The sequence below is a fragment of the Bos indicus x Bos taurus genome, chromosome 13, assembly GCF_003369695.1.
Source record: "Bos indicus x Bos taurus breed Angus x Brahman F1 hybrid chromosome 13, Bos_hybrid_MaternalHap_v2.0, whole genome shotgun sequence".
NCBI classification, from domain to species: domain Eukaryota; kingdom Metazoa; phylum Chordata; class Mammalia; order Artiodactyla; family Bovidae; genus Bos; species Bos indicus x Bos taurus.
The window spans coordinates 45,620,597-45,646,554 of NC_040088.1; the positions used below are offsets into that span (position 1 = coordinate 45,620,597).

Consider the following 25,958-nt stretch of genomic DNA (forward strand, 5'->3'; position numbering starts at 1 on the left):
GATGGGGTGCAGGTGTGATGCTCCAGTTCTTAATATTAGTCACCTTATAAGCAATATGCTGGGGCAACATCTTGGTAAACTAGAGTTCATCATTATTTGTAAGCCAGAACAATAAACAGGAAAATCTATGGACCATGAGTGGGAAGGAGGTCATGGCGCTCTTGTATTTCGTGAGGCCTCGACCTTGATAACAAACATCATCAGCCCAGAAGAGGGGTGCATCTCCCCTCGGAACAGGGGCTGACTCTTTGAAGGCAGGCCCTCCTTCCATGACGTCACCGTGTCTGCGTATGATGTCACTAATGTCCTCGTGCACCCCCGGCCCTCACTCACCACGCCGGCCTCGGGGTTCCGCTTGCGCCCATTACTGAAGGTGGAGGCCAGCGTGGAGGAGCAGCTCTCGTCGTAGAGCGCGGTCCTGCCGTCGTTGATGGCCGAGTTGATGGAGATGGTCCACATGCTCGATGCATAGCCGTCGCAGTTGCAGTCATCGTAGCTGCCGCCGTCGCCCGAGGCCCACACGTAGATGCTGCCTTTGCCCCCGCGGCCCTGGGGGTGGGGGACAGAGAGGGATGTGCGGGCTGCAGCGGGGTCCGCCTGGCCTCTTAAGCAGTTGAACCTAAGGACTGGCTTGGTTTCTATCTGTCCTTGAAAACCACTGTGCTTCTGGACAGGCACCCTGAGAATTTTTCTTTTCAGGAAGGATTCAATATAAAGTCATCTCAATTTACATTTAATCTGGGAATAACAAGGTGGGAAGGACTGGAAGAATCTCCTTAAAACTGACAAATGGACTGCTTTTTAAACATTGATAATCCTCATGGTAAAAAGTCAAAGTATATGGAAAGGAAAATGAAAAAAACAAATCCCTCTGCATGTAATTCTTACATATTCTTTCAGGCATTTTTTAGCAAAAATGCAAATGAACCTGTAAATTTATACTTAGCTATGTAAGATGTAAAAGATATTTATATATAGCTTCCATTTTATAGGTATTATGTATATTTTACATGTTTACATATATATATAGATATTGTGAGTATTATAATACACACTTACAGATTTTATATATATATGTATATGATACCGATCTCTGGGTTGGGAAGATCCCCTGGAGGGCATGGCAATCCACTCCAGTATTCTTGCCTGGAGAATCCCATGGACAGAGGAGCCTGTAGGGCTACAGTCCATAGGGTCGCAAAGAGTCAGACAGTCTTAGCAACTGAGCACGCACACACGTCAGAGGAAAGGAGATGTCTGAATTACCTCCAAGGTCTCCTGCCTCCTGACAATGAGAAGTGACATTTTGATTGCTTCTAAGAGGACTTGGAGTTAATTAGCCTGTGACTGGCTGAGTCGATACATCAACAAAGATTGATTTAGCCACTGGCTGAGAAGTGTCCTCAGTGTCTTGGTAAATCTGTCCTGGAAAACTCCATCCAAGCAGGCAACTGCCCGCAGAAACCAAGACACAGAAGGAACCGTAGCATCCTTACAACTGAGAGGGTGCGAGAGGGTGCAGCCCTCTAAAGCAGGCTCAGATTTGGGCTCAGTGTCGAGGATGCTGCCCTTGGAAAGTGAAACAGACATGAATCAGCATCAGTGATTGAGGCTACCCACTGGGGAACCTTCCCCTGAACCAGCCCGCAGGTGGGCTGCTAGTGAGACAGGCAACCTTTGCTAAAAGGAAACCAATGCTAAAAGCATTCTCACCTTGATGTCGGGAGACTGGTTGTGACTCTAACCTGTCAGGTTTCTCTGTGTTCATGACCCCTTTATATTAGAGTTTGTAGCCCTGCCCACCAAGAGGAGGGGCCTGTTTCCCACCCTTGAGTCTGGATTGGCTTCCTGTCTTGCTTCAGCAAACAGGATGTGGTGGGCAGTGGTGCTGGGTCGATTCTAAGCATGAGTCTCAAGGAGCCCAACCCATGTCCGCTTTCCCTCAGAGACCATGGGAACCAACCTGAGTTAGCGTGTGGCTGATGACAGATAGTGTGGTCAGGTTCACTGCCACAGCTAACAGTGACCCCACGTGGGAGGCCACCCTAGACCAGGCGGTCTGTGGCTCACCCTCCAGCTGACCACAGATGCATGAGTGAGGCCACCTGAGATTCGCCAAGGATGGCCCAGGTTGGCAGAGCAACCCAGCTGGCCTGTAGACCCATGATCAGAGTTAAGTGGTTGTTACTTACCGAGTTTTGGGGAAGTGTGTTATCTGGCTTTGCTCCCTGATACACAGAGAGCAGTATCACCATGTTTCTGAAGAGTCAGCAGCAAACATTAGTTTTGTTTTGGACTATAAGACTTAACCCACAGGAATATTTTGATTGCTAGGAATTTTAAACTTCATTTTCCTAAGCTGTTTGTGTGTGTGTGTTTACGAGGGCGATAATAATTATATTCTTGCTTCTAATTATTGGGTATCAGTAGCAAATAGTCCCTGACTTCTGGGCAAGATGGGCCACTAAAGAGAAGACCCTAGTTCTGGGAGCAGTTGAGTGGGGAAGGGGCATCTATAAGAGGGCTGAGAGCTGACTGTGGGATGAGTCTGTTACTGGCACACCATACTGTCCTGTTAAAACAATACCCCAAGATCCAGTTCTGTCCCCCAGCTTCACTTGAACCACAGCTGGGATGAAACTGAAACAGAGCAACTGTGACTCACATTCAAATAATCAGTTGGAGGGTACAAGGGAGAAATTAGGATGATAATCACAGCATACACTTCTAGGGCACTTAGTGTGAAGCAGGGACCTCTCTGAATACCTTACATTGTCATTCACTGCATCCTTACAGCCGTCCTGCGTGGCAGTACCGTTCGTACCAGCCACACGGAAGACAAAATACATAAGAAACACAACAAACAAACAAAAGAGCTAAGTAGGACTTTGAAATTCTGGGGAGGGATGCAGATGAAAATATGACCAGTGGAGAGAAAGATAGCATCACAGGGTTGTTGATTTTCCCCAAGTTAACTTACAAATTTAACTTGGTCCCTACAGATGCACTGTGTCGTTTGGGACTTAATCAGGCAGATTCTGCCATGCTGGGCAGTTCACTACAGGTAATTTTATCCAGGGAGTAAGTACTAGGCTCTTCCGTCCATGGGATTCTTCAGGCAAGAATATTGGAGTGGGTTGCCATTTCCTTCTCCAGGGGATCTTCCCAGCCCAGGGATTGAACCTGGGTCTCCCGCATTGCAGGCAGACGCTTTAAGCACTGAGCTACCAGGGAAGCCCCTACTTACTACTTACTAAACCCCAATTGGGGTGTGGGGGTCACCCAGAGATTAGGGAGGAGATGGTCTAGGAGCCTGCACTGCTCAGGGTGGGCTGCCTGCTGGGGTCTCCCGCCCTTACTCTGCAGCACGTGCTTGGAGCAGACTGGCTGTCTACCTGCCTCCATGTTTATCTGGTTTAGGCTGGAATTATCTTCTCTGCCTCTCCTACCCCTCTGCTCTTTTTTTTCCCCCTCATTTTTTAAAGGCAAGTGCATTTAGATGAAATTTAATATGTGGTGCAACTCCACTTTGAATTCTCTCTTTGTATTAGTCTTTGCAGGTTAGCAGGATTAATCTCTCTTAAAAGATTTCACTAAGTGAGAATTTGTCACCGAGGCACTATTGAGGGTATTTAACCACGGATGTTCTCAACCAGGGGTGATTTTGTATCCCAGGGGGGATTTGGCACAGTTGGAGGCATTTTGGTGCTCACTACCAGCATCTAGTGGGTGGAGACCAAGGATGCTAAACATTTAACGCAGAGGACAGCCCTCTGCCTCTCCCCCTGCCCCCACCAGCTACAACTAAGAATGAGGGGGACTAAGTGTCAATAGAGAAGAGGCTGAGTCTTTGCTCTAACCTATTGGCAAAGGCAGTGATTTTAAGAGCATAACCTAAAGCAGCCTTTCACAGATCCCAAGTTTCTTAAAAGTTCATATGGATTCTGTAGTGTGCTTTTGAGAGAGTAACAGGAAGGAAGGCTAAGGGTCTCCAACCAGAGGAAATAGGCTGCAAGTGTCAGACATTTTTTATCTCTCTTAAGCCGCAGGAGGAAACAAACTAGTAGTGTCAGATTTTTTTTCCCTTCTCTATACAAAATTAAAAGGTTTCTCTTAAAATTCTTTGTTGCCATGATGACACCTGGTTCCACCTGAACTTAACTTTCCTCAAACCTTGAGCTAACTAATGGGTTTTAAAGATCTTCACGACCCAGATAATCACGATGGTGTGATCACTGACCTAGAGCCAGACATCCTGGAACGTGAAGTCAAGTGGGCCTTAGAAAGCGTCACTACGAACAAAGCTAGTGGCGGTGATGGAATTCCAGTTGAGCTATTTCAAATCCTGAAAGATGATGCTGTGAAAGTGCTGCACTCAATATGCCAGCAAATTTGGAAAACTCAGCAGTGGCCACAGGACTGGAAAAGGTCAGTTTTCATTCCAATCCCAAAGAAAGGCAATGCCAAAGAATGCTCAAACTACTGCACAATTGCACTCATCTCACAAGCTAGCAAAGTAATGCTCAAAATTCTCCAAGCCAGGCTTCAGCACTATGTGAACCATGAACTTCCAGATGTTCAAGCTGGTTTTAGAAAAGGCAGAGGAACCAGAGATCAAATTGCCAACATCTGCTGGATCATCGAAAAAGCAAGAGAGTTCCAGAAAAACATTTCTGCTTTATTGACTATGCCAAAGCCTTTGACTGTGTGGATCATAATAAACTGTAGAAAATTCTGAAAGAGATGGGAATCCCAGACCACCTGATCTGCCTCTTGAGAAACCTATATGCAGGTCAGGAAGCAACAGTTAGAACTGGACAAGGAACAACAGACTGGTTCCAAATGGGAAAAGGAGTACGTCAAGGCTGTACATTGTCACCCTGCTTATTTAACTTACATGCAGAGTACATCATGAGAAACTCTGGGCTGGATGAAGCACAAGCTGGAATCAAGATTGCTGAGAGAAATACCAATAACCTCAGATATGCAGATGATACCACCCTTATGGCAGAAAGTGAAGAGGAACTAAAAAACCTCTTGATGAAAGTGAAAGTGGAGAGTGAAAAAGTTGGCTTAAAGCTCAACATTCAGAAAATGAAGATCATGGCATCTGGTCCCACCACTTCATGGGAAATAGATGGGGAAACAGTGTCAGACTTTATTTTTTGGGGCTCCAAAATCACTGCAGATGGTGATTGCAGCCATGAAATTAAAAGACGCTTACTCCTTGGAAGGAAAGTTATGATCAACTTAGACAGCATATTAAAAAGCAGAGACATTTCTTTGCCAACAAAGGTCCATCTAGTCAAGGCTATGGTTTTTCTAGTGGTCATGTATGGATGTGAGAGTTGGACTATAGAGAAAGCTGAGTGCAGAATTGATGCTTTTGAACTGTGGTGGTGGAGAAGACTCTTGAGAGTCCCTTGGACTGCAAGGAGATCCAACCAGTCCATCCTAAAGGAGATCAGCCCTGGGTGTTCATCGGAAGGACTGATGTTGAAGCTGAAACTCCAATACTTTGGCCACCTCATGTGAAGAGTTGACTCATTGGAAAAGACCCTGATGCTGGGAAAGATTGAGGGCAGGAGGAGAAGGGGACGACAGAGGATGAGATGGCTGGATGGCATCACCGACTCAATGGACATGGGTTTGAGTGAACTCTGGGAGTTGGTGATGGACAGGGAGGCCTGGCATGCTGTGGTTCATGGGGTTGCAAAGTGTCGGACACGACTGAGCAACTGAAGTGAACTGAACTGAATGAGCTATGTATTTACCCTAGACTCTGTCTTTTTTCAAGTTGGTTCCGCTTAAGACTCAGAACCGATAAGGGCTCGACAAACCAGTTTGTTTTACTCGTACATTGTTCTCCTAATCTATGTTAATGAAACTATATATCTACTTGGAACCTGCCTTTCTTTAAGAGTCATGTCAATAGTTTTATGGCCTGGGATGACTCACCTTGTGCCAGTGTTATCTCAAAATGCATGTTGTGGGTGAAGGGCCTGGTTCCAGTCTCTGAGTTTTGAGACATTCCCTTTCTCTAATTAGCGGACTGTTATTAGCTATATAGAAAGTGAAAGTTGCTCAGTCATGTCCGACTGTTTGCAATCCCAAGGACTATATAGTCCATGGAATTTTCCAGGCCAGAATACTGGCGTGGACAGCCTTTCCGTTCTCCAGGGGATCTTCCCAACTGAGGGATCAAACCCAGGTCTCCGGCATCGCAGGCAGATTCTTTACCAGCTGAGCCACAAGGGAAGCCCAGTAGCTATAAAACATCTGGCTAAAGACTAGCAGGGGAATACTCTTTCTGCCCCCTTCTGATGTCTATGTCAGAAACTTTATCTCTTATACTTTAATAAAATTCTATTACACAAAAGCTCTGAGGGATCAAGCCTTGTCACTGGCCCCGGCTTGAATTCCCCTCCTCCAGAGGCTAAGAATCCCAGCGTCTTTCATGGCTCAGCAACAACCTTTCACTTTTAATATAAAAATATCCAATACAATATTGTAAAGTAATTAGCCTCCAATTAAAATAAATCATTTTTTTAAAAAAATAAAAAAAATAAAAATTTATTATTATAAAAAAAAATAATGGCACAAATTGCTTACCATTGGCTAATGTAAATTTCCAGCTCAAGGCTGGTACATTGGCTCAGTGTACTCTCAGCATATCACCTGTGCCAGGAGGTGGAAATCCTGCTCTGAGAAGCTTGAGGCTGAAGTGAGTTGGTCCCTTCATCCTACCCAATGCCTAGTGACCTGGAGGAATGACTACCCTCCCCAACGCCTCCCCCCACCACCCCCGCCCCCACCCCCGCCAGGCCCTGGCCCAGTGATGGTATCTGCTTGCAGATACTGATGAAGCCAGCCTGATACAGTTTGCCTTTTCCCAGACACTTAATTACACTAATTTTTATTTTCCAGTCACCTTGACATCTTAATAGAACATAGATATACTTTAAAAAGTCATTGTATTTGTATTATGAAAATCATGTTCTTTGTAGAATGACTGGGATCTAGACTGTGAAGAAGAAAATAAAAATCTTATGTAATCTTCCATGAATATAAAATCACTGGTAATATTTGGTGGATTCCTGCCAGTTATATATATATGCAAAGCATAAGAACAGGTTTAAGAATGAAAATGGGATCATAAAATCCATCTATCTCTGTGGCCCTGCTTAAAATGTATTTCTCACTTACCATTACATTAATATTTCCTCACATAATTAAATACTCTTCTATACCATAAGTTTTTATTCGTCTTCTTAGATAGCCATTCCATAGTTTATTTACTCTTTTTCTTAGATGTTCTTAGAAGGCTGTTTCTAGGTTTTAAAGTGCTGACATGAACATGATTCTATATATGTCTTTGTATTTCTATTTATTTCCTCAAGCAGAGTCTTTAAAATAGGGAATGTAGGGTGAAAAGGAACAAATGTTTGAAGCTTTTTGACCCATGGTGCCATATTATTGGTTTTATAAGGCTTAATAATAATCTATATTTTCACCAGTACTGCACAAGAACTCATTATTCAGCTCATCTGGGTCAAGATTTAGAATCATTAAAAAAATAGTTTTGCCAACTGAGTGAACAAAAACAAAACTCACTGTTTTGAGGTTTTTGTGTTTTTTTCCCCACTATCAGTTGAGTTTTTCTTTCTCTATATTTGCTGCTCATTTGTATTCTTTATAAATACCTTAGCAAAGCACCATGTCTCCAAAGATATGTCCTATGCATATCTTTTCTTTCATATCTTTTTTTTATTGATTTGTTAGAGCTCTTCCTATATTAAAGAACTTAACCAAATTTTTGTCATCAAATATTGCATATGTCTTTATATACATATGTAGATATACTCTTTTCTTTTGTATTTTGCCTACATTTTGACTTGCAGAAAATGTTCCTTTTAATGACTTTAGTCTATTTTTTCACACCTATATTTAAATAACATAAAAAATGTATTGATTTACAAGTACTGCTTTTTTGTACTCACAGTTCATGGAAGAATTATATTCAAACTACTCATAAATACCTTTGACACTTGTGTGTTTCCTCACAAGATCACTGATTACATCTTGGGTCACCGAGCAGATTTTCTGGGCACATTATTGTGCTTTTGAATTGATTGCCAAGTATTTCTAGCTGCCTGCTGTCTGGGCCCATGACAGCATCCCCTTGTGGTTGGATGGGATCCTGTAAGACATTCTGAACCATTTACTGGTCAATGCCAGACCCACAGAGCTCTTCCTTCCCTCTGCACAGTAAGCAGCAATGTTTCAGATGTCAGCTCTGACCTCCAGGAGACTGTGGTGAGCAAAGCCTTCTACTGACTGTGGTGGATGAGTCACTGATTGAGTAAAAATCTTTGTGCTTTCAAATCTCTGAACTTTTGGGGCTGTTTGTTATTGCAGGATGAGAGAGCCTCTCCTGACTGATACAGTTGGTCGTGTTCAGTTCCACTCAGTTTATATAGATGTAACATTAAAAAACATACGGCATTTAAAAAACTCTCTGGGGACTTCCCTGGCAATCCAGTGGTTAGGACTCTGTGCGTCCAATGTTGGGGGTGAGGGTTCCATCCCTGGTTGGGGAACTAGGATCCTGCATGCTGCACAAAAACACCTCCCCCCACCAAAAAAAAACCACTTTGTATAATGCAGTCTCTGAAAATTTTATCCTGAGCCATAAGTAGCCATTTGTATAATATTAGCACAGTTCCTATTCTCACTTTTCCCTAGATGTATATTCTAACTCTTGACAACTTAACCACCTACTGAATTGCTTTTTTTTTCTTTTTAGTGTGAATAAAAACCTTTTAATTTGAAAAACATTAAGCTTCACAAAAATTAGAGTACCTAGTATAATGAATCCCCATGTATCTATTGATCAGCTTTGACAATAACCAGACTTGCAGAAATTTTGAAAGGTTTTATGAGTAATATTTATTACTCTTTATTGGGGGTAAATATGTTCTCTTGTATGTTTAGAAAGTCCCTCTCTGGCACAATATCAGGGACTGAATTATATTTCCGTGTAGCTGTTCTATGTTTTCATTCTTTATTCCTTCCTTTCTGTACGTGGAGTGTTGGGAGTGTGGGGTGAAGTCACACAGTGCTTTAAATGAGGATGATGGATGAGTGGTCCCCTCCTGGGAGTGTGGTTAACTTCTGGAGAACAGCGGGGCCATATCTACAGGGAGAAGTGGTTGGTTCCAATTTATGTGGCTTCAAAATCAGCTGCTGAGACCAGGACTTGGGGGTGACCTCAGGAAGCACACGTGAGTACAAGATGGGAGTCGGGGAAGGAGTGGGAGAAAGGCCAACCAGGGCTGAGCTGATGAGGAGCACCCCCAGCCCCTGGAGACCCCTGAAAACCTTCCCCCATGATCTGGGCTGTGTGCACGGGGCCTGGGACCGCCCCCACAGTGCTAGCAGGTCCCAAGTACAAGCAGCACTGGGAGAGGCCAGCTGGTGATGGGTAGGAAGCCACACCCGGGCAGGTGCAGCCAGACCACCGGATCCCAGCATCTGCATGGTGCCCCATGGGTTCCTCGGAGCTCAGCAGGAGTGGGTGGGGTGTCTGAGTCCCAAGAAAGCCAAACGAGGATGGCACTGTAGCCTCTGCTTATATCCATCACTCGAGCCTGTGTTTCACTGCACCTGCGGTTGCCTTTAAATATGGCTTCTCCTGCTGTACATCCACCTTGGAGGTCAGGCTCCTATACCATCCTGTCTCTTTCTAACAAGATCCAGACACACTGTGACGAGCCTTTCTGATGTCATGGGGGCTGTCGAAGGCTGACATTCACATCAATCTGTGAAGCAGGTAGTTGGGTTTCTCCCTGGGTGCAGATAATCACCACCATCAAGAAGGCTTATTTAAGGGGAGTGGTAGCCGCCTTGGTTTGTCCAGAGCTGGAGAGTCCCCAGGAAGTGGGCTCTCAGTGCTAAAATCCGGAAAGCGTTGAGCAACCAGGGTGGTTGACCACTCCGCCTGAGGCTGGCTGGTACTTAGGAAAGGCCACTAGAAATCCACCAGCTTTTGCTCCTGTTTCTCCTTCTCAGAAATGAAAGGAGGGATTGTAACTGTGATAAGCATTCCACACAGCAGCAGCTGCCACTCAGTTGAAAACCTCTGTCTGAAACCTTCATTTCAGAGCCTTAATCAGAGCTTGGGGAGGAGTCCTGAGAGCTCCTTGGCACGAGGCGTCACTGTGGCCAGAGGCCCGGCACTTGCATCACCATGTCCACCCGCTGCTCTGATTAAATTTCAGCAGGGTCACCAGGCTTATCCTTGCTCATCCTGATTAATCACTGTCTCCCTGGGAAGCCTGCCCGCACCCCACCCCCGCTTCCTGGAGGGTGCCTTTCAAGCCAGGGTCTTGCAAGTGACCCCATGTACAATTCAGTTCCAAGATCTGGGACCTGTGTCCGTGCTCTTTGCAACCCTCCCTGCCATGCTCAGGAAATAAACAATCAATGCTTTGTCTCATCTGGGCCTCAGACATTTTCTGTTGCTTCATCTTTAAATATTCCTAAGGTGTTCCCTCTGATAGCAACCCTGAGGTGTGATTAATAAGAGGTTGGGGTATAGTCATCAGAGCCAAACATGGGCCAAGGTTGCCCTGGGTACATTTCCTTAAGATGTGAAAAGAAGTTCATGAGTCAGTTGTCACATTCAAGAGCCTCCAGTGGTCTCTGAATTCCTCTTCTGGTTGTCAGAGTGATGTCACATGCTGTGCTCTGTATCCACAGGCCTTTGTTCTCCATCAGTCTCTCTGCAAGGGCTACATCCTTTTCTAACCGACAAATGCATTACCTTGTTGGTCCTTTATCACCCAGAGAAAGATGACTCCAAGCTCAACTAGGCTTTGCCCAAGCTGCAGTCTGGAGATTGTGGTAGATGGTAGTGGTTGCTGCCCATATTCCTTCGACCTTATGGCTTTTGGTACGCTGGGCGTCAGCAGATGTCAGTGCAGGCATGTCTTCGTGTAAGGGATTTCTCCCAAGAGGCTGAAGGCTGCCTTGCACACCTGCCTCTGGGCTGAAGGTGCCACTTGGGAACCTCCTCAACCACTGACTTTTCTGCCAGCTACCATGCTGCTAGCTTTAGCGTGTGTTATGCAAAGTTTCCCAGTTCTCCCATGGGATTAAGCTCCAGTTAATCCAAGCTGAGTCCCAGCTTCAATGGTAGCTGACTGGAAGACAAATCCCTTATTGGCCCCTTTCTTCCCGGTTACACCTCCCTGCTCACTCCTGGTGTCCCATTCACCTCCCAAAGTAACCACCTGAACTCAGCTGTTGTCTCAGGGTCCGCGTCTGAGTTACCCTGAACTGAGAAGTCAGTTCCTGGCTATCATAATTCAGGGATCTCTGTCTGTCGCCTACTCTCATATGTAATGTGAAGAATGTCTTTACTGGAAATTCAGCACGTAGACTATAAAGAGGAAAGACGGGAAATAAAGGGGGAATGGCTTCCCTCTCTTCCTTCATGCCTGGTCCTTACTTCCTCCCTAAAGTGTTTACTGAGCAAATTTAGGAAACACTGACTTAAATCCCTAAGGAGCCACGTAGGTGATGTGCATGTGAGAAGAAGGTATCATATGATTGGGAGTGGTGTGGTTTGTGGCAAATGGTACATTCCTGAAAAGTTCTCTTATCCTCTGTTTCCTGTTTTTTAAAAAAACAATTTTTTTAATCTATTTATGCATTTGGCCACCCCATGCGGCCCACAGGATCTCAGTTCCCCAACCAGGGATTGAAGCCACGTCCACTGCAGACCCCCACCAAATCACCGGGTAAGTCCCTCTTCTTCTTGCTTTTTATCATTATGATATCGGTGAAGCAAACCTGTCTGCAAGATGCTAAAATTCAACGACAAGCATCAGAAGTGCTTTAGTGGAATAGGTAATTGTCTGACACCTTTGTTTAGGTCCAAGTGAAAGTCGCTCAGTCTTGTCCTACTCTTTGCAACCCCATGGACTATACAGTCCATTAAATTTTCCAGGCCAGAATACTGGAGTGGGTAGCCGTTCCCTTCTCCAGGGGATCTTCCCAAGCCAGGGATCGGACCCAGGTCTCCTGCATTGCAGGCAGATTCTTTACCAGCTGAGCCACCAGGGAATTTGTTTAGGTAGAGATCACTTTTCAGAGCGTGCTTTCCTTTAGACTGGACCAGATAGCTGAGTAAGCGGGAGGAAGGCTCTGCTCATGTGTAATAATACCCCGTTGCTCACACACATCTGTAAACTTGTCCGAAAGTATTTTTACCTTGAAACCAGGAAAGAGTCTTTCCCACAGTTTGAGGGAGATTCAAATGAGAAACTGTGTGTTTTTCACCACTCTCCACTTTGTAAAATATTTACATGCTGTTGTCTGACGATAAGTCATAACAATTTTTTTTCTCTTAAGTTTCGGCGTACTTGGCATGTTTGCAGAACGATCACACTTGAAAGAGCCTTTTTAATTGCAACAGGGGACATCGCAGATGGAAGAGAGAGAACTCCCCTGCCCGGGGATGTGATGGAGCCATTCAGAAGCTCCTGGAGAATGACAGGAGCTGCCCCAGGAGGTACTCCATTGAGCCCATCTGCATTGTAAATTCCGACTGAGGCCAAATGTCACCTCCTCCCTGACTCTCTTGGCCTCTGGGTGTCAAAAAAAATGCTTCTCAGTGAAAAACCGTGTCTGATGGGGAGGGGGGTGTGTTCCCCTGGGTCCCTGCTGTCACCTGATCCTGGGCTTGATGGGCAGCCTTCTCTCTCCTTAAAACTGTAAATAACTCAATAAGGAAGTAGCTGTCTCTATGTCAGAAGTCTCACCCTGTAAACTCCTAAGGGTCTGGGCACTGAGATGGGGTAGCGGCATCACTTCCTACACCACCTCCCAATGTTATCAGTAACCCCTCTGTATACTGCACTGTGCCATTCCAGTGTCAGGGACCTTCATGGCGTCTCAGACAAGCCGAGAGTGGGGATGGGGCACCACATCAACCAGAGGGCAAGTCCGTTCCTGGGAAAAGACTAAGATGACTTAGACAAAATGACTAAGTGCCCAGAGGAGCTGCTGCAGTGGAATCAAGAGTGAGTAATCCAGTCCCTCCCAGGGACAAGTGGACACACCTAGCCTCGAGATCCAGTCCCCTGCCTTCTAGCCAAGTTCAGGGATTGGAGCGGAGACAGTCCCTCCCCATGATCCCATTTGAATTCTTGGACCACAGAGTCCACAAGCCTAGGGAAACCTGCCGCTTTATGCCTTGGAGTTTGGGGGCAGTTGATTAAGGGTCCCTAATGACCCTGACAAACACTGTGGTTAGCAGGGCACCTCCCAGGGCCCAACACTTGCATGTCTATCTCACATCTGATGGTGACCCCAGGAGAAATGCACCGTTGTCACTGTTTTACAGGCAGGCACACTGATACGCTGTGAGGTCAGGTCACTTCGGAGAGACACTCAGACCCTGCGCAGCAGACCAGGGGCCTGAACCCAGGGAGACTCTGCCCCGGTGCCTGGCTATGTTAAGTAGCAGTGGACTCTGCCCAGAGATCCCAGAGGCCACCTCCTTCCCCTCCCCAGGGGCTGCTGACCTGCTCAGTGACCCCGAGGCTCTGGCTGCCTCCCTTTGAGATGCTGCTTTGATCCCTTCTCCGTGGCTCTGTCCGTTCCCGGGCTGATCCCAGAAACGGGTGGCTGAGTCCAGCCAAGGGAGCAGCTGGATGCAGCTCCCCTGCTGTGCCCTGAAGTCCCCTGGTTTGCACAAAGATCCATCTCTCCCGGGGCTGCTCCCAGCCATGCCTGTGCTGTGGGGGCGCTAGTCCAGCCCTTCTGCGACACCCTTCTTGCCCACCCCGCTTCGCAGGGACCAGGATAGCCTCGCCCTCTGAAGGGCCCCATTGCTCCCTTTTGTCTTTCACAGGCGACTCCTCCAATAAGTCTGCACCCTGAACCCCATTTTGGGATCTGTTTCTCAAAGGACCTGAGTGACGGCAGAAAGTGTCGATTCCCACCTCCACCCCTGCCCTGCCCTTGTTCCACTCCACCGTTACCTCCTCTCCATTCCCCATCCCCACACACCTCATCCCACCCAGTCCCATTCTGCCCCATTCCCGTGAGGACACAGGAGTGACCTTACCTTGTTCACGCCATCCGCCATCGCTTGGAGCGTGAGCTCCCGGGGCCCATCCACCGTCTTCCCGTTGTCGGTGGGGCCCCAGCTGGCACTGTAGATGTCAATCAGCTGAGGCATGTGGCTGATGGAGGAAGCCTCAATGATGTCTGTCATGAAGGGCTGGTCCAGCATCCGGATACCTGCGGACACGTGGGGGCAGGGAAGCACTGTGGGCGGGTCCCGGGTTCGCAGGAGACAAGGTGGGGAAGGGGGCTAGGTCCTGGATGTGGCTGGGGGGTCTGCCACAGGTCCCTGTGCCCTGGAGTCAGTGGGGCAACCCTGAGTCCAGCCTCACACAGTGGGGTGATCAGGGGGTCAGGAAGATGCACAGAACTACCCACCCCATCTCCTTGCACCTCACCCACCCCTTTTCTTATGTCCCTATTGGAAGGCAATTCTATACCCCCGACAAAGGTTGCTAGAATTCCTAAATGAGGCCAGTTTCTAAGTGGAAGCTTGGCCTCCAGGGACTGGGGGGCTGATGGAGGACACCTTTCAGAGGAGAAGTAAAGCTACTGTGCATGACAGTGTGGCGGGAGGCAATTGCTCTCAGATATTTGAGGAGAGGAGGGTAAGGTCTAAGAGGAACTCTCAGTTGCATTATAACTGAGAAGGGGCTTTGGGGCAACAGAAATGTCCAAGAGGTAATTCTAAAGTATACTTGAAATGGGTGCAGAAGACACCCCTTTCCCCCCGGGTCACCTTTGTAAAGTTTGTGCTACCCAGATGCCTGGAAGGAGTGACTTCCTGCTGGGAGCTTTTCTTTGATTACATGATTGTGTGTCTGTGTGTCCAGGGACTCTGGAGGAAGAGGTCCTCTGTTCTCAGGCCTGAGCATCTGGGGAACTGGGGTTCACATCACCCCCCCTCCCTGGGACCGCTTAGAAAAAAACCTCTTGGGGGTTCACTGAGCAGCAGCCAACGGAGAGGGGTTTTTTTCCCTTCATCGTTACCCACAGAATATCGGCTGTTGGAAGCAGTATTGTTCTCTGCTCCATACACTGTTTTAAGTCAAGGAGCCTAGAGTGTTGGTGAGTGTTGGTCATTCTTCTCACTGGAATTTGGAGTGAAGGCCTGAGCTGTATACAGGCGGAGCCTCAGTGGTCCGAGGACTTTATTACACAAGGGCCAGCCTGAAACGTGGTGTGTGCACCAATTTAAAGAAGGAAGATTCATGTATGTTGGTTATCTATGTACATGTCACCGCTCCCCAAAATCTACAGACAGTTCCTGAGAACTAACTGCTGATAGTTGAACAAAGTTAGAGACGCGCCTTGATTTTCCTTTTCTAGTTACAGGTAATAGCGTTACCTATCTTAAAGCCAATTATAGGATCATCTGGAAAGTATTTCCTAAATACTGTGCCTGGGCCACCTTTTAGTTGATTTTCCCCCAAACAGAGATAACAGGTCCAGACTTTTCCATCCTCTACCCATAGATCAGGTCACCATTTTTGCCAGTGTTAACTAATTATTAGTTAACATTCTTTCTCCTGGAAAAAAATCTCCTACAGAATAAGCATAGTCTTTGGTTTGAACTTTCCAGAAGCTAAGTTTTTATGGTTCATTTCACTAGGGATGGAAAATCTAAAATTCCACATTTTGCTCTTGGTCCAACTATATTCTGCCCATTAGGGGGAAAAAAAAAACCTATTTAACAAAGGTGGCCACCAGTTTACAGAATCAACTGAACAGCACAGCTTCTTCTCCTAAGTCATATCCACTTTGTGGATGGGGAGACTTTGCTGGGAGACAGGTATTCACTGCCAGGAGAAGGCTCAGATGGTCTTGAAGTCATCCAGTGCCCAGATGACCAGCCCTGAGCAGCCTGCCTCCACAGGAAGGGGGCAAAAAGAAGTTCAACTCCAGCCTAAGTGGGCCTGGACTGTCCCCCCTGAATCTTGTCACTGGCTGGTGCCCTTTGCCCTGTCTTTGCAGCTCCTGTCCTCTGCCTCTTTCCCCCTCCATCCCACCCTGGCTGCCTTTATGCCTCCCAGAAAGCCAGCGCTGTTGTGCGTTCATCTTCTGACTTCTTGGCATCTAGGGAGGCGGGGACAGCCACAGGCTGGGAGCCAAGTTCTCATTTGTATTCAAGGGCCAGGCCCCGGGCATTCTTTTAATCTCGTTAAGCTTGGGAGGAATGAGGTATGCAGAAATTGAATGAGATACAGGATTAATGTCTGCAGGCAACAGTAGCATTAGGGGCCAAGACCAAGGCTCAGGGTGACCCAAGGGTTTTTAGGGAGGTACTCTGTCCTGAGTGCTCTAGGAGCTATGGAGTCGGGGCCAGGGGAAGGGAGAGAAACAAGGAAGCCCAGGCAACCAGGACTCAGCATCCTAGCATCTGCAAAATGCTCTGCTGGCTGATGCGATGTGATGGCAAGACGACAGGCAAGTCAGCGTTTCTGTCCCCACCATCCTGACTCGTGGTGACTCGGCGGTTCCCTCCTCCCTTTCAGAGTCTGAGCGTCTTGCCTGCTGCCCAGGATTGCAGTCCTGGGCTCTAGGGCCTCCTCGGCCCAAGGATTTGTGCTAAATCCTCTGCCTCTCCTCTTGTTATGAAAGGAGAGCTTGTTATGAGCTTGTACGGAGATCACAGCAGGTGCATAAGTCTACCTGCTCTGCCTTCAGAGGAAGGCAGGTAAGGCCAATGCTACCTGGCCTGGCCCTCTCCCAGGGCTGCTCTGAGGGGCTCCGCAGAAGTGATGCTACAGGACCCACCCTCGAATCATCCCCTGGTTATTGTGCACGCTGGCGTCATGATCTGATATTATTGTGTCTGTTTGCTCCTGGTCTGGGTCTCCCCCTTAGACTCAAAGCTGTGTGAGGGTAGGTATCTTGTCTTCTGGCTCATGGCTGCATCCTCCCACCCTCAGCAGGACTGGCATATGGTAGACCCCCTGGTCATGACTGCTGAGTCCTGGAAGGGACTGGAGGCAAGAGACAGTATTTCCCAAAAGGCTTGATGCAGTTTGAGCATTTTTAATACTCTTAGAAGTAAATATCTGACAAACTTGCAAGAAATATCAATTGAAGAGTTCATTATATTTCATGTCCATTTATTGGACTTTGTGAATTCGTATAAGACGTTTTCAATTTTGATTATTTTATCTTGATCCCTTTGACTGAAAATGCCAAACATTGGTTTAAATGCTAAAACTAAGGAAAGAAATAGGCTGTCTTCTTAAAGAGTTACTTTGATAAGTGTGTTAGTCGCTCAGTCGTGTCAGACTCTTTGGGACCCCATGAACTGTAGCCCACCAGGCTTCTCTGTTCATGGGATTCTCCAAGCAAGAATACTGGAGTGGTTTGCCACTGCCTTCTCCAGGGGATCTTCCCTACCCAGTTATTGAACCCGGATCTCTAGCATTTCAGGCAAATTCTTTACTGTCTGAGACAGCCATGTTTAAAATTTTTAAAAATGGAAATTAACTTTTCCTTCAAAATTTATAAAGTAAATAAGTGGGTAAGGAAATGTAAATAATTAAACTTTCAAAAAAATTGAAGTTGGACAGCATCACTGACTCGATGGATGTGAGTTTAAGCAAGCTCTGGGAGTTGGTGATGGACAGGGAGGTCTGGCACGCTGCAGTCCATGGGGTTGCAGAGTCGGACATGACTGAGTGACTGAACTGAATTGAAGGTTTTGAGACAGCGCTAAGACTTTGGGACATCTCAAATGCACAGGTCTGCATGTTACAGAGAATTTATAGGAATTAGACTGATTGGAATTTTCCTCCCTTCCAGCCAAGTGTTACCTAGAAGAGGTGGAAACAACTGTGCTCATGGAATAGGCAACAAAAATCAAACAGAGAGCTCATCTTAAGGAAGAAGTTTCTAAGAGTCACATGTGCAAAGGCAGAACAGACTTCCTCGTGAGGGAGTGACTTCCCCATCACTGAGGGCATGCAAGTTGTTGATGCATGTTAATGCAGGGGCCCAGGCTGCTCTGGGTGCTACACTGTTCTACAGTTTACTAGCTGTGTGGTCTCGTGTTCAATAGGGATAATAATAGATAGTAAACATGTTCATGTTCTACCAGGCGGTGCTAGTGGTAAAGAACCCATCTGCCAATGCAGGAGACATAAGAAATGCAGGTTTGATTCCTGGGTTGGGAAGATCCCCTGCAGGAGGGTGTAGCAATCCATTCCAGTATTATTGCCTGGAGAATCTCATGGACAGAGGAGCCTGGCAGAGGAGTCCATGGGGTGGCAAAGAATCATGCAGAGTCAGACATGACTGAAGCAACTTAGCAGGAACACATATATAAAATATGTAACAATGTATGATAAAGTTGCAAAGAGAGTAAAGTGAGTAAAGGGTTTGGCATCCTGCCTGACATGTTGAAAGAGTCAAAATGCTATGATTACTGTTGTTCAGATCAGATCAGTCACTCAGTCGTGTCCGACTCTTTGCGACCCCATGAATCGCAGCACGCCAGGCTTCCCTGTCCATCACCAACTCCCGGAGTTCACTGAGACTCACATCATCGAGTCAGTGATGCCATCCAGCCATCTCATCCTCTGTTGTCCCTTTCTCCTTCTGCCCCCAATCCCTCCCAGCATCAGAGTCTTTTCCAATGAGTCAACTCTTCGCATGAGGTGGCCACAGTCCTGCAGTTTCAGCTTTAGCATCATTCCTTCCAAAGAAATCCCAGGGCTGATCTCCTTCAGAATGGACTGGCTTGATCTCCTTGCAGTCCAAGGGACTCTCAAGAGTCTTCTCCAACACCACAGTTCAAAAGCATCAATTCTTCGACGCTCAGCCTTCTTCACAGTCCAACTCTCACATCCATACATGACCACAGGAAAAACCATAGCCTTGACTAGACGGACCTTTGTTGGCAAAGTAATGTCTCTGCTTTTTAATATGCTATCTAGGTTGGTCATAACTTTCCTTCGAAGGAGCAAGCATCTTTTAATTTCATGGCTGCAGTCACCATCTGTAGTGATTTTGGAGGCCAGAAAAATAAAGTCTGACACTGTTTCCACCGTTTCCCCATCCATTTCCCACGAAGTGGTGGAACCGGATGCCATGGTCTTCGTTTTCTGAATGTTGAGCTTCAAGCCAACCTTCTCACTCTCCACTTTCACTTTCATCAAGAGGCTTTTTAGTTCCTCTTCACTTTCTGCCATAAGGGTAGTATCATCTGCATATCTGAGGTTATTGACATTTCTCCCGGCAATCTTGATTCCAGCTTGTGTTTCTTCCAGTCCAGTGTTTCTCATGATGTACTCTGCATATAAGTTAAATAAACAGGGTGACAATATACAGCCTTGATGAACTCCTTTTCCTATTTGGAACCAGTCTGTTGTTCCATGTCCAGTTCTAACTGTTGCTTCCTGACCTGCATACAAATTTCTCAAGAGGCAGATCAGGTGGTCTGGTATTCCCATCTCTTTCAGAATTTTCCACAGTTTATTGTGATCCACACAGTCAAAGGCTTTGGCATAGTCAATAAAGCAGAAATAGATGTTTTTCTGGAACTCTCTTGCTTTTTCAATGATCCAGCGGATGTTGGCAATTTGATCTCTGGTTCCTCTGCCTTTTCTAAAACAGGCTTGAACATCAAGAAGTTCACGGTTCACGTATTGCCGAAGCCTGGCTTGGAGAATTTTGAGCATTACTTTACTAGCGTGTGAGATGAGTGCAATTGTGCGGTAGTTTGAGCATTCTTTGGCATTGCCTTTCTTTGGGATTGGAATGAAAACTGACCTTTTCCAGTCCTGTGGCCACTGCTGAGTTTTCCAAATTTGCTGGCATATTGAGTGCAGCACTTTCACAGCATCATCTTTCAGGATTTGGAATAGCTCAACTGGAATTCCATCACCTCCACTAGCTTTGTTCGTAGTGATGCTTTCTAAGGCCCACTTGACTTCACATTCCAGGATGTCTGGCTCTAGGTCAGTGATCACACCATCATGAGTATCTGGGTCGTGAAGATCTTTTTTGTACAGTTCTTCTGTGTATTCTTGCCATCTCTTCTTAATATCTTCTGCTTCTGTTAGGTCCATACCATTTCTGTCCTTTATTGAGCTCATCTTTGTATGAAATGTTCCTTTGGTATCTCTAATTTTCTTGAAGAGATCCCTAGTCTTTCCCATTCTGTTGTTTCCTTCTATTTCTTTGCATTGATCCCTGAAGAAGGCTTTCTTATCTCTTCTTGCTATTCTTTGGAACTCTGCATTCAGATGTTTATATCTTTCCTTTTCTCCTTTGCTTTTTGCTTCTCTTCTTTTCACAGCTATACTCACAGAAAACTAGTCCATCTAATCACATTAGGACCACAGCCTTGTCTTACTGTTGTTATCATTATGTAAATGCCAGTGGTTTTTCAGAATAAGGCAACTTTAGAGCCCCTACAAGGAAATGACAATCTACTCCAGTATTCTTGCCTGGAGAATCCCATGGACCCAGTAGCCTGGCAGGCTACAGTTCATGGGGTCACAAGAGTCAGACACGACTCTACAGTCCATGGCGTCGCAAGAATCAGACGCGACTTAGCGACTAGGGGGGAGAGAGAGAGAGAGAGAGAGAGAGAGCGCCAGAGCCCCTACAGTCCATAGGGTCGCAAAGAGTTGGACACGACTGAAGCAACTTAACACACACAGAGGTCCTTTGGGACGTTGTCCCCCTAACTGAACACCTTGAGACTTGCGGTGATCTTGGTTGGCCACCAGGTGGCGCCCCAGACCCCAGCTCAGAAAGCTCCTGAAAAGGATTCTCTAGAGGGTACAGCTCGCTTAGAATGAAAACCAGCCAACTTTTGGAATTGATAGCTCGTTTAGAATGAAAACCAGCCAACTTTTGGAATTGATAGCTCATTTAGAATGAAAACCAGCCAACTTTTGGAATTGATTCCTTATTTAGAATGAAAATCAGCCAACGTTTGGAACTGATAGCCAGGATGAGCAAAATGTTTCCCCAAGTCTGAAAGGTAGACTACTGTGATTCCTGAGTGCCTCTCTAGGGGTTCGTCAGCAAGAATTCCTTCTGCTCCTCTAGGGGAGTCCAGAGGTCCCTGGGATGTCTGGATGCACACAGGATGGGCCTGGACCTGCCTGGCTCTGAGCACTTAGGACCCATAGGAATGGATACAATGGAGCCAAGCTGGGTTAAGGGAGTGGAAAAGGCGGCTCCTTTGCTCAGAGTCTCTGTGTGGCTGCAATGCCTCCCACTGGCTCTGGGCTTAGCTTCTGGATTTTCAGAGTGTTGTTGTGAGACCTGTGAGGTGTCGGGGTTCACAGACACCAGTCAGGTTCTGTCTTTGAGGTGCCAGGCTGCACTCGCTCACCTTGGGGATCAGTCAGAGGCTGGCACACCCCACCTGGCCCTGCTGGCCCTGTCTGGGGTGAGTGGGGGGATGGGTCTTTGCCTGGGGCGTGTCCTCTGCCTTGGGGTGGAGCTCAGTCCATGAGAGCTGCAGGCTGGACAGGCCAGGGGTTCATGGCTGAGCACCCCTACCTCTCCACTGAAGACAGATGGGAGTTGGTGGTTAAACTCCCAGCCTCCTCCCCTCAGGGAGGGCAATGCTGAGGGGGTGTCCCCACAGTCCCTTAAGCCCCACTCACCTACACACCCTCTGTTGGTCCGTCCTCCCACTATCTTTCTTTCTCTTCCCTCACTGGCTTCCCGGGTTGCCTCCTAAATAAATTCCTTGCACCCAGATCCTTGCCTCAGGTTTGCTTTTAAGGAATTCAAACAAAAAGAGCTGGAGAATTAGGTACTTTGGGGGCTTCCCTGGTGGTTCAGATGGTGAGAGAATCTGCCTGCAATGGAGGAGACCCGGGTTCAATCCCTGGGTCAGGAAGATCCCCTGGGGAAGGGAATGGCTACCCACTCCAGTATTCTTGCCTGGAGAATCCCATGGACAGAGGAGGCTGGCGGGCTACAGCCCAATAGGGTTGCAAAGAGTTGAACACAGCTGATCGACTAACACTCAAATGCTTTCAGAGCACAAATTACAAGACAGAAAAAGAAGCCGATGGAGAAAAAGATCCCAATGGATCCCTGAATGCCGTGAACTAATTGCAACACTTCATTTTTGCAGTAAGTAGTTTTAAGAATCCCTTGTTAAAAAACCCAGTTACTGTGGGCATAAAGAAAATTTAAAAACTCTTTGGAAAACCTCACTGTGAGTGAGGAATCCAGGTTTGAAATTTTCCGTTGCCTCCACTTTGTCCTGTGAATAGGAAACTGCCCCTCCCCCCATTCAGATAGCACCCGACATGTGAGCCTGCCTTATCAAATATTAATTGGGTGCTATATTTTCCCCTGAGCTCATAGCAGCCTCTGACATTTTGATGTCAGGTTTTTGGAGGCTCACCAAACACAGAGCGCTGAAACCCGAGGGGCAAAGCCTCCCTAGTTATATTTCAGAACACTCTGGATATATTCTTCTATGAAATTCAGCACCCAACTCAGGCAGACCTTAGCAGACAGCGCTGAAGGAGGTTAATGATGGATTTGTATAGGTTTCTCTTGCTTTATTTAGGTCCCTGGAAATGCAAGTGTCAGCACAAAGTATGTTTATGGTTCCATTAAATCACTAGGAAAAAAAAAAAAACCACATAGATGGTTGTAAAAAAAGAAAAACAAGGTTGGGTGACTCAGCCTGAATAAATTAAGAAGCCAATTTGATGCAAAACTTGGAACGAATGAGGAGCCACTTCCTTCTCTAGCATCTTATCCCCTCATTCGTTTTCTCTCTCCCTTTCTTTTTTGGCAGGGGGAAGGTGTTGCTTTCTAAGTTTCTAGTAACCTGCCACCCTCGGTTTCTAAAGACCCCATAAAGGGGAATTTGTTAAACATCTTTCCTGTAGAACTTAATAAAAAGATTCTTCTAGGTAGAGTATTTTCCCTTAAAAATGAGATGCTTGGTACAAACGAAACAAGCCACCAAAAGCATTTTGAAGAGTTTGGAGTATGTTTGCAATAATTTGTGCATTCCTCCTCATTTTCTACCATCTTTATCTGAGTCCTATTTATGTCTTATGGATACGTGGACAAAACTATACTTTGAAAATATAGGGAGCCCTCTTCCACTGTTGGTGGGAATGTGAATTGGTGCAGTCATTATGGAAACAATACACAAGCTTCTCAAAAAACTAAAACTAGAGTTGCCACAAGATTGAGCAATCCCACTCCTGGGCATATACCCAGCCAAAACTATAACTTGAAAAGATACAGGTGCCCCAATGTTCATAGAAGCATTATTCACAATAGCCAAGACATGGAGACAAACCTAAAAGTCCACTGAAAGTTGACTGGGTAAAGAAGATGTGGTATATCCATATATATACACACACATACACATAGACTGGAATACTACTCAGCCATAAAAAAGAATGAAATAGTGCCTTTTGCAGCAACATAATGGACCTAGAGGTTATCATGCTAAATGAAACAAGTCAGAAAGAGAAAGGTAAGTGTAACATGGGATCACTTATATGTGAAATAGAAAATACGATAGAAATTAACTTATTTATGAAATAGACACAGGTTTGCAGAGGTAGAGAACAGACTTGTGGTTACTAAGGGGGAGGGTGTTGGGAGGGGGAAGGACTGGGAGTTTGCGATTAGCAGATGAAACTGTTATATATACAATGGATGAACAACAAGGTCCTGCTGTATAGCACAGGGAACTATATTCAGTGTCTTGTAATAAACCATAATGGAAAAGAATGTAAAAAAGAATATATTTATGTGTGTATATATGTATATGGGCTTCCCTGGTAGCTCAGCTGGTAAAGGACCCACCTGCAATGCAGGAGACCCTGGTGGGATTCCTGGGTCAGAAAGATTCCCCTGGAGAATGGATAGTCTACCCACTTCAGTATTCTTGCCTGGAAAATCCCCACGGACAGAGGAGCCTGGTGGGCTACAGTCCATGGGGTCGCAAAGAATTGGACACGACTGAGCAACTAAGCGCTCGTGCATGCGTATGCACACGCACACACACACACGCACACATGTATAACCAAATCAGTTTGCTATACATCAGAAATGAACACAACATTGTAAATCAACTATACTTTGATAAATTTTTTTAAAAAGATATTAAGGATACTGATACACAAAGAGTACAGACAGGACAATTCCATTCATATAAAGTTCAAAAACTGGGAATAACCCATGTTTGCTGTTAGAAGTCAGAGTCAGGAGTGTTCTTGTGTGTATGGGCAGCAACTGAGGGGTACACAAGGAAGGCTTTGGGGTGCTGATAATGTTTTGATTCTTGATGGTTAAGTGTGTGTGGTTGGCTTGTGAAACTTCATTGACCTGTGGGCTTATAATCTGTGCACCTTAAAATTTTTTAAGTTTTCTGATATTGCCATGCAGGTTAAGTTAAAAAAATTTTTTTTTCACCCTTGTTAAATTGTACCAATCCCTGCCCTCTTGCCCCACTGGGAGTTTTTGCCGGGCCCTGGCTGGGATGGAGACTGGGTGTGATGACTCCTGGGGATGTTTGGCAGGGACGGGACAGCCTACCTGCGACCTTGGAGCCGTAGGCCACGCCGACCCCGCAGATGTTATTGTTGGCAGCCGCAGAGACCTCCCCAGCACATCTCGTCCCGTGGCTGTGGAGAGAAGTGAAGATGGGTCAGACAGAGGGTCAGACGACTTGGGGAAGGTTTCTTAAATTCTCTCAGTTGAAGCAGTTTGATTCTTTTGAGTGGTTCTGTTAGCCTGGAGCCAGTCCAGGCCACCGCATCTTCCGTCTGTGTCTCTCCTCTCACCCCTTCCACCTCCCAGCCGCCCTTGGCTTGTTTCTACCGTGAAGAGTCTTCTCAGGACATTTCAACCTTGAAAGGTGATCTCTACTTTAAAATCTGAAGTGCCTTCCTGCAGAAGGCAGTCATAGGCTTGCTGCGAAAAGGAAACACGAGATGGACAGGTTGGTGCTAGTTGAAGTAGCTGACTTTGTTTTTTTTTTGAACAGCTAGAATTGTGGGCTAGTGTTTATTTTCAAGGCTGGTTGTGGCCACCAGGCAGTGAATGCTGCCCATTAGCTGTGGGACAAAGCATATTTACCTTTGATGGATTCTAGCCTCCTTTAAAGCTTCCTTGGTGGTTCAGATGGTAAAGAATCTGCCTGCAATGCGGGAGACCTGAGTTCAATCTCTGGGTTGGGAAGATCCCCTGGAGAAGGGAACTGCTACCCACTCCAGTATTCTTGGGCTTCCCTGGTGGCTCAGAGCGTAAAGAATCCGTTTTCAATACAGGAGACTGGGGGTTCAATCCCTGAGGTGGGAAGAACCCTTGGAGGAGGGCATGGCAACCTACCCCAGTATTCTTGACTGGAGAATCTCTTTGGAAAAAGGAGCTTGGCGGGCTACAGTCCATAGGGTTGCAAAAAGTCGGACACGGCTGAGTGACTGAGCACACACAGCTCCTTTAAGATATATGCTACAGACCCCCACCTTCCTCTAGGAACCAAAAAAGCACACACTGGCAACGTTTCACATTCAATTTGAAGGGCTCCACAGAAACTTTGAGGCTGACCAGATTAAGAACCCTGGACAGTCATTAGATCCATCTTTCTGAAGTTTGCTGGCCTGAAGCTTACAATTCTGAGCAAGGCCTTCTTAGGGCTCAGGTTCTAGACACTGTCTTACGTCCAAAGGCAGAACAGACTTCGTTGTGAGGGAGTGAGTTCACCATCACCAAAGGCATGCAAGTTGTTTGCTCATGTTAGTGCAGGGGCCCAGGGGGCACTGGGTGCTACATAGTTCTGCCATAGACACCGTAATTTCATTAAGCTTCTCCCTTCTGCTCCCTTTTCC

The 25,958-nt window shown here is 46.4% G+C and overlaps 1 protein-coding gene across 1 annotated transcript in view; it reads right to left on the reverse strand.

Annotated features, from left to right (window-relative positions):
* The window catches only part of PCSK2 (proprotein convertase subtilisin/kexin type 2), a 240,593-nt gene that overhangs the window by 15,630 nt on the left and 199,005 nt on the right, over nucleotides 1–25,958 (reverse strand). The window contains exons 7-9 of the mRNA XM_027559679.1: nucleotides 24,664–24,752; nucleotides 14,138–14,313; nucleotides 334–549 (exon numbers count right to left, since the gene is read on the reverse strand). Coding sequence (XP_027415480.1) covers nucleotides 334–549; nucleotides 14,138–14,313; nucleotides 24,664–24,752 — 481 coding nt within the window. The remainder of the gene's footprint in view (nucleotides 1–333; nucleotides 550–14,137; nucleotides 14,314–24,663; nucleotides 24,753–25,958) is intronic.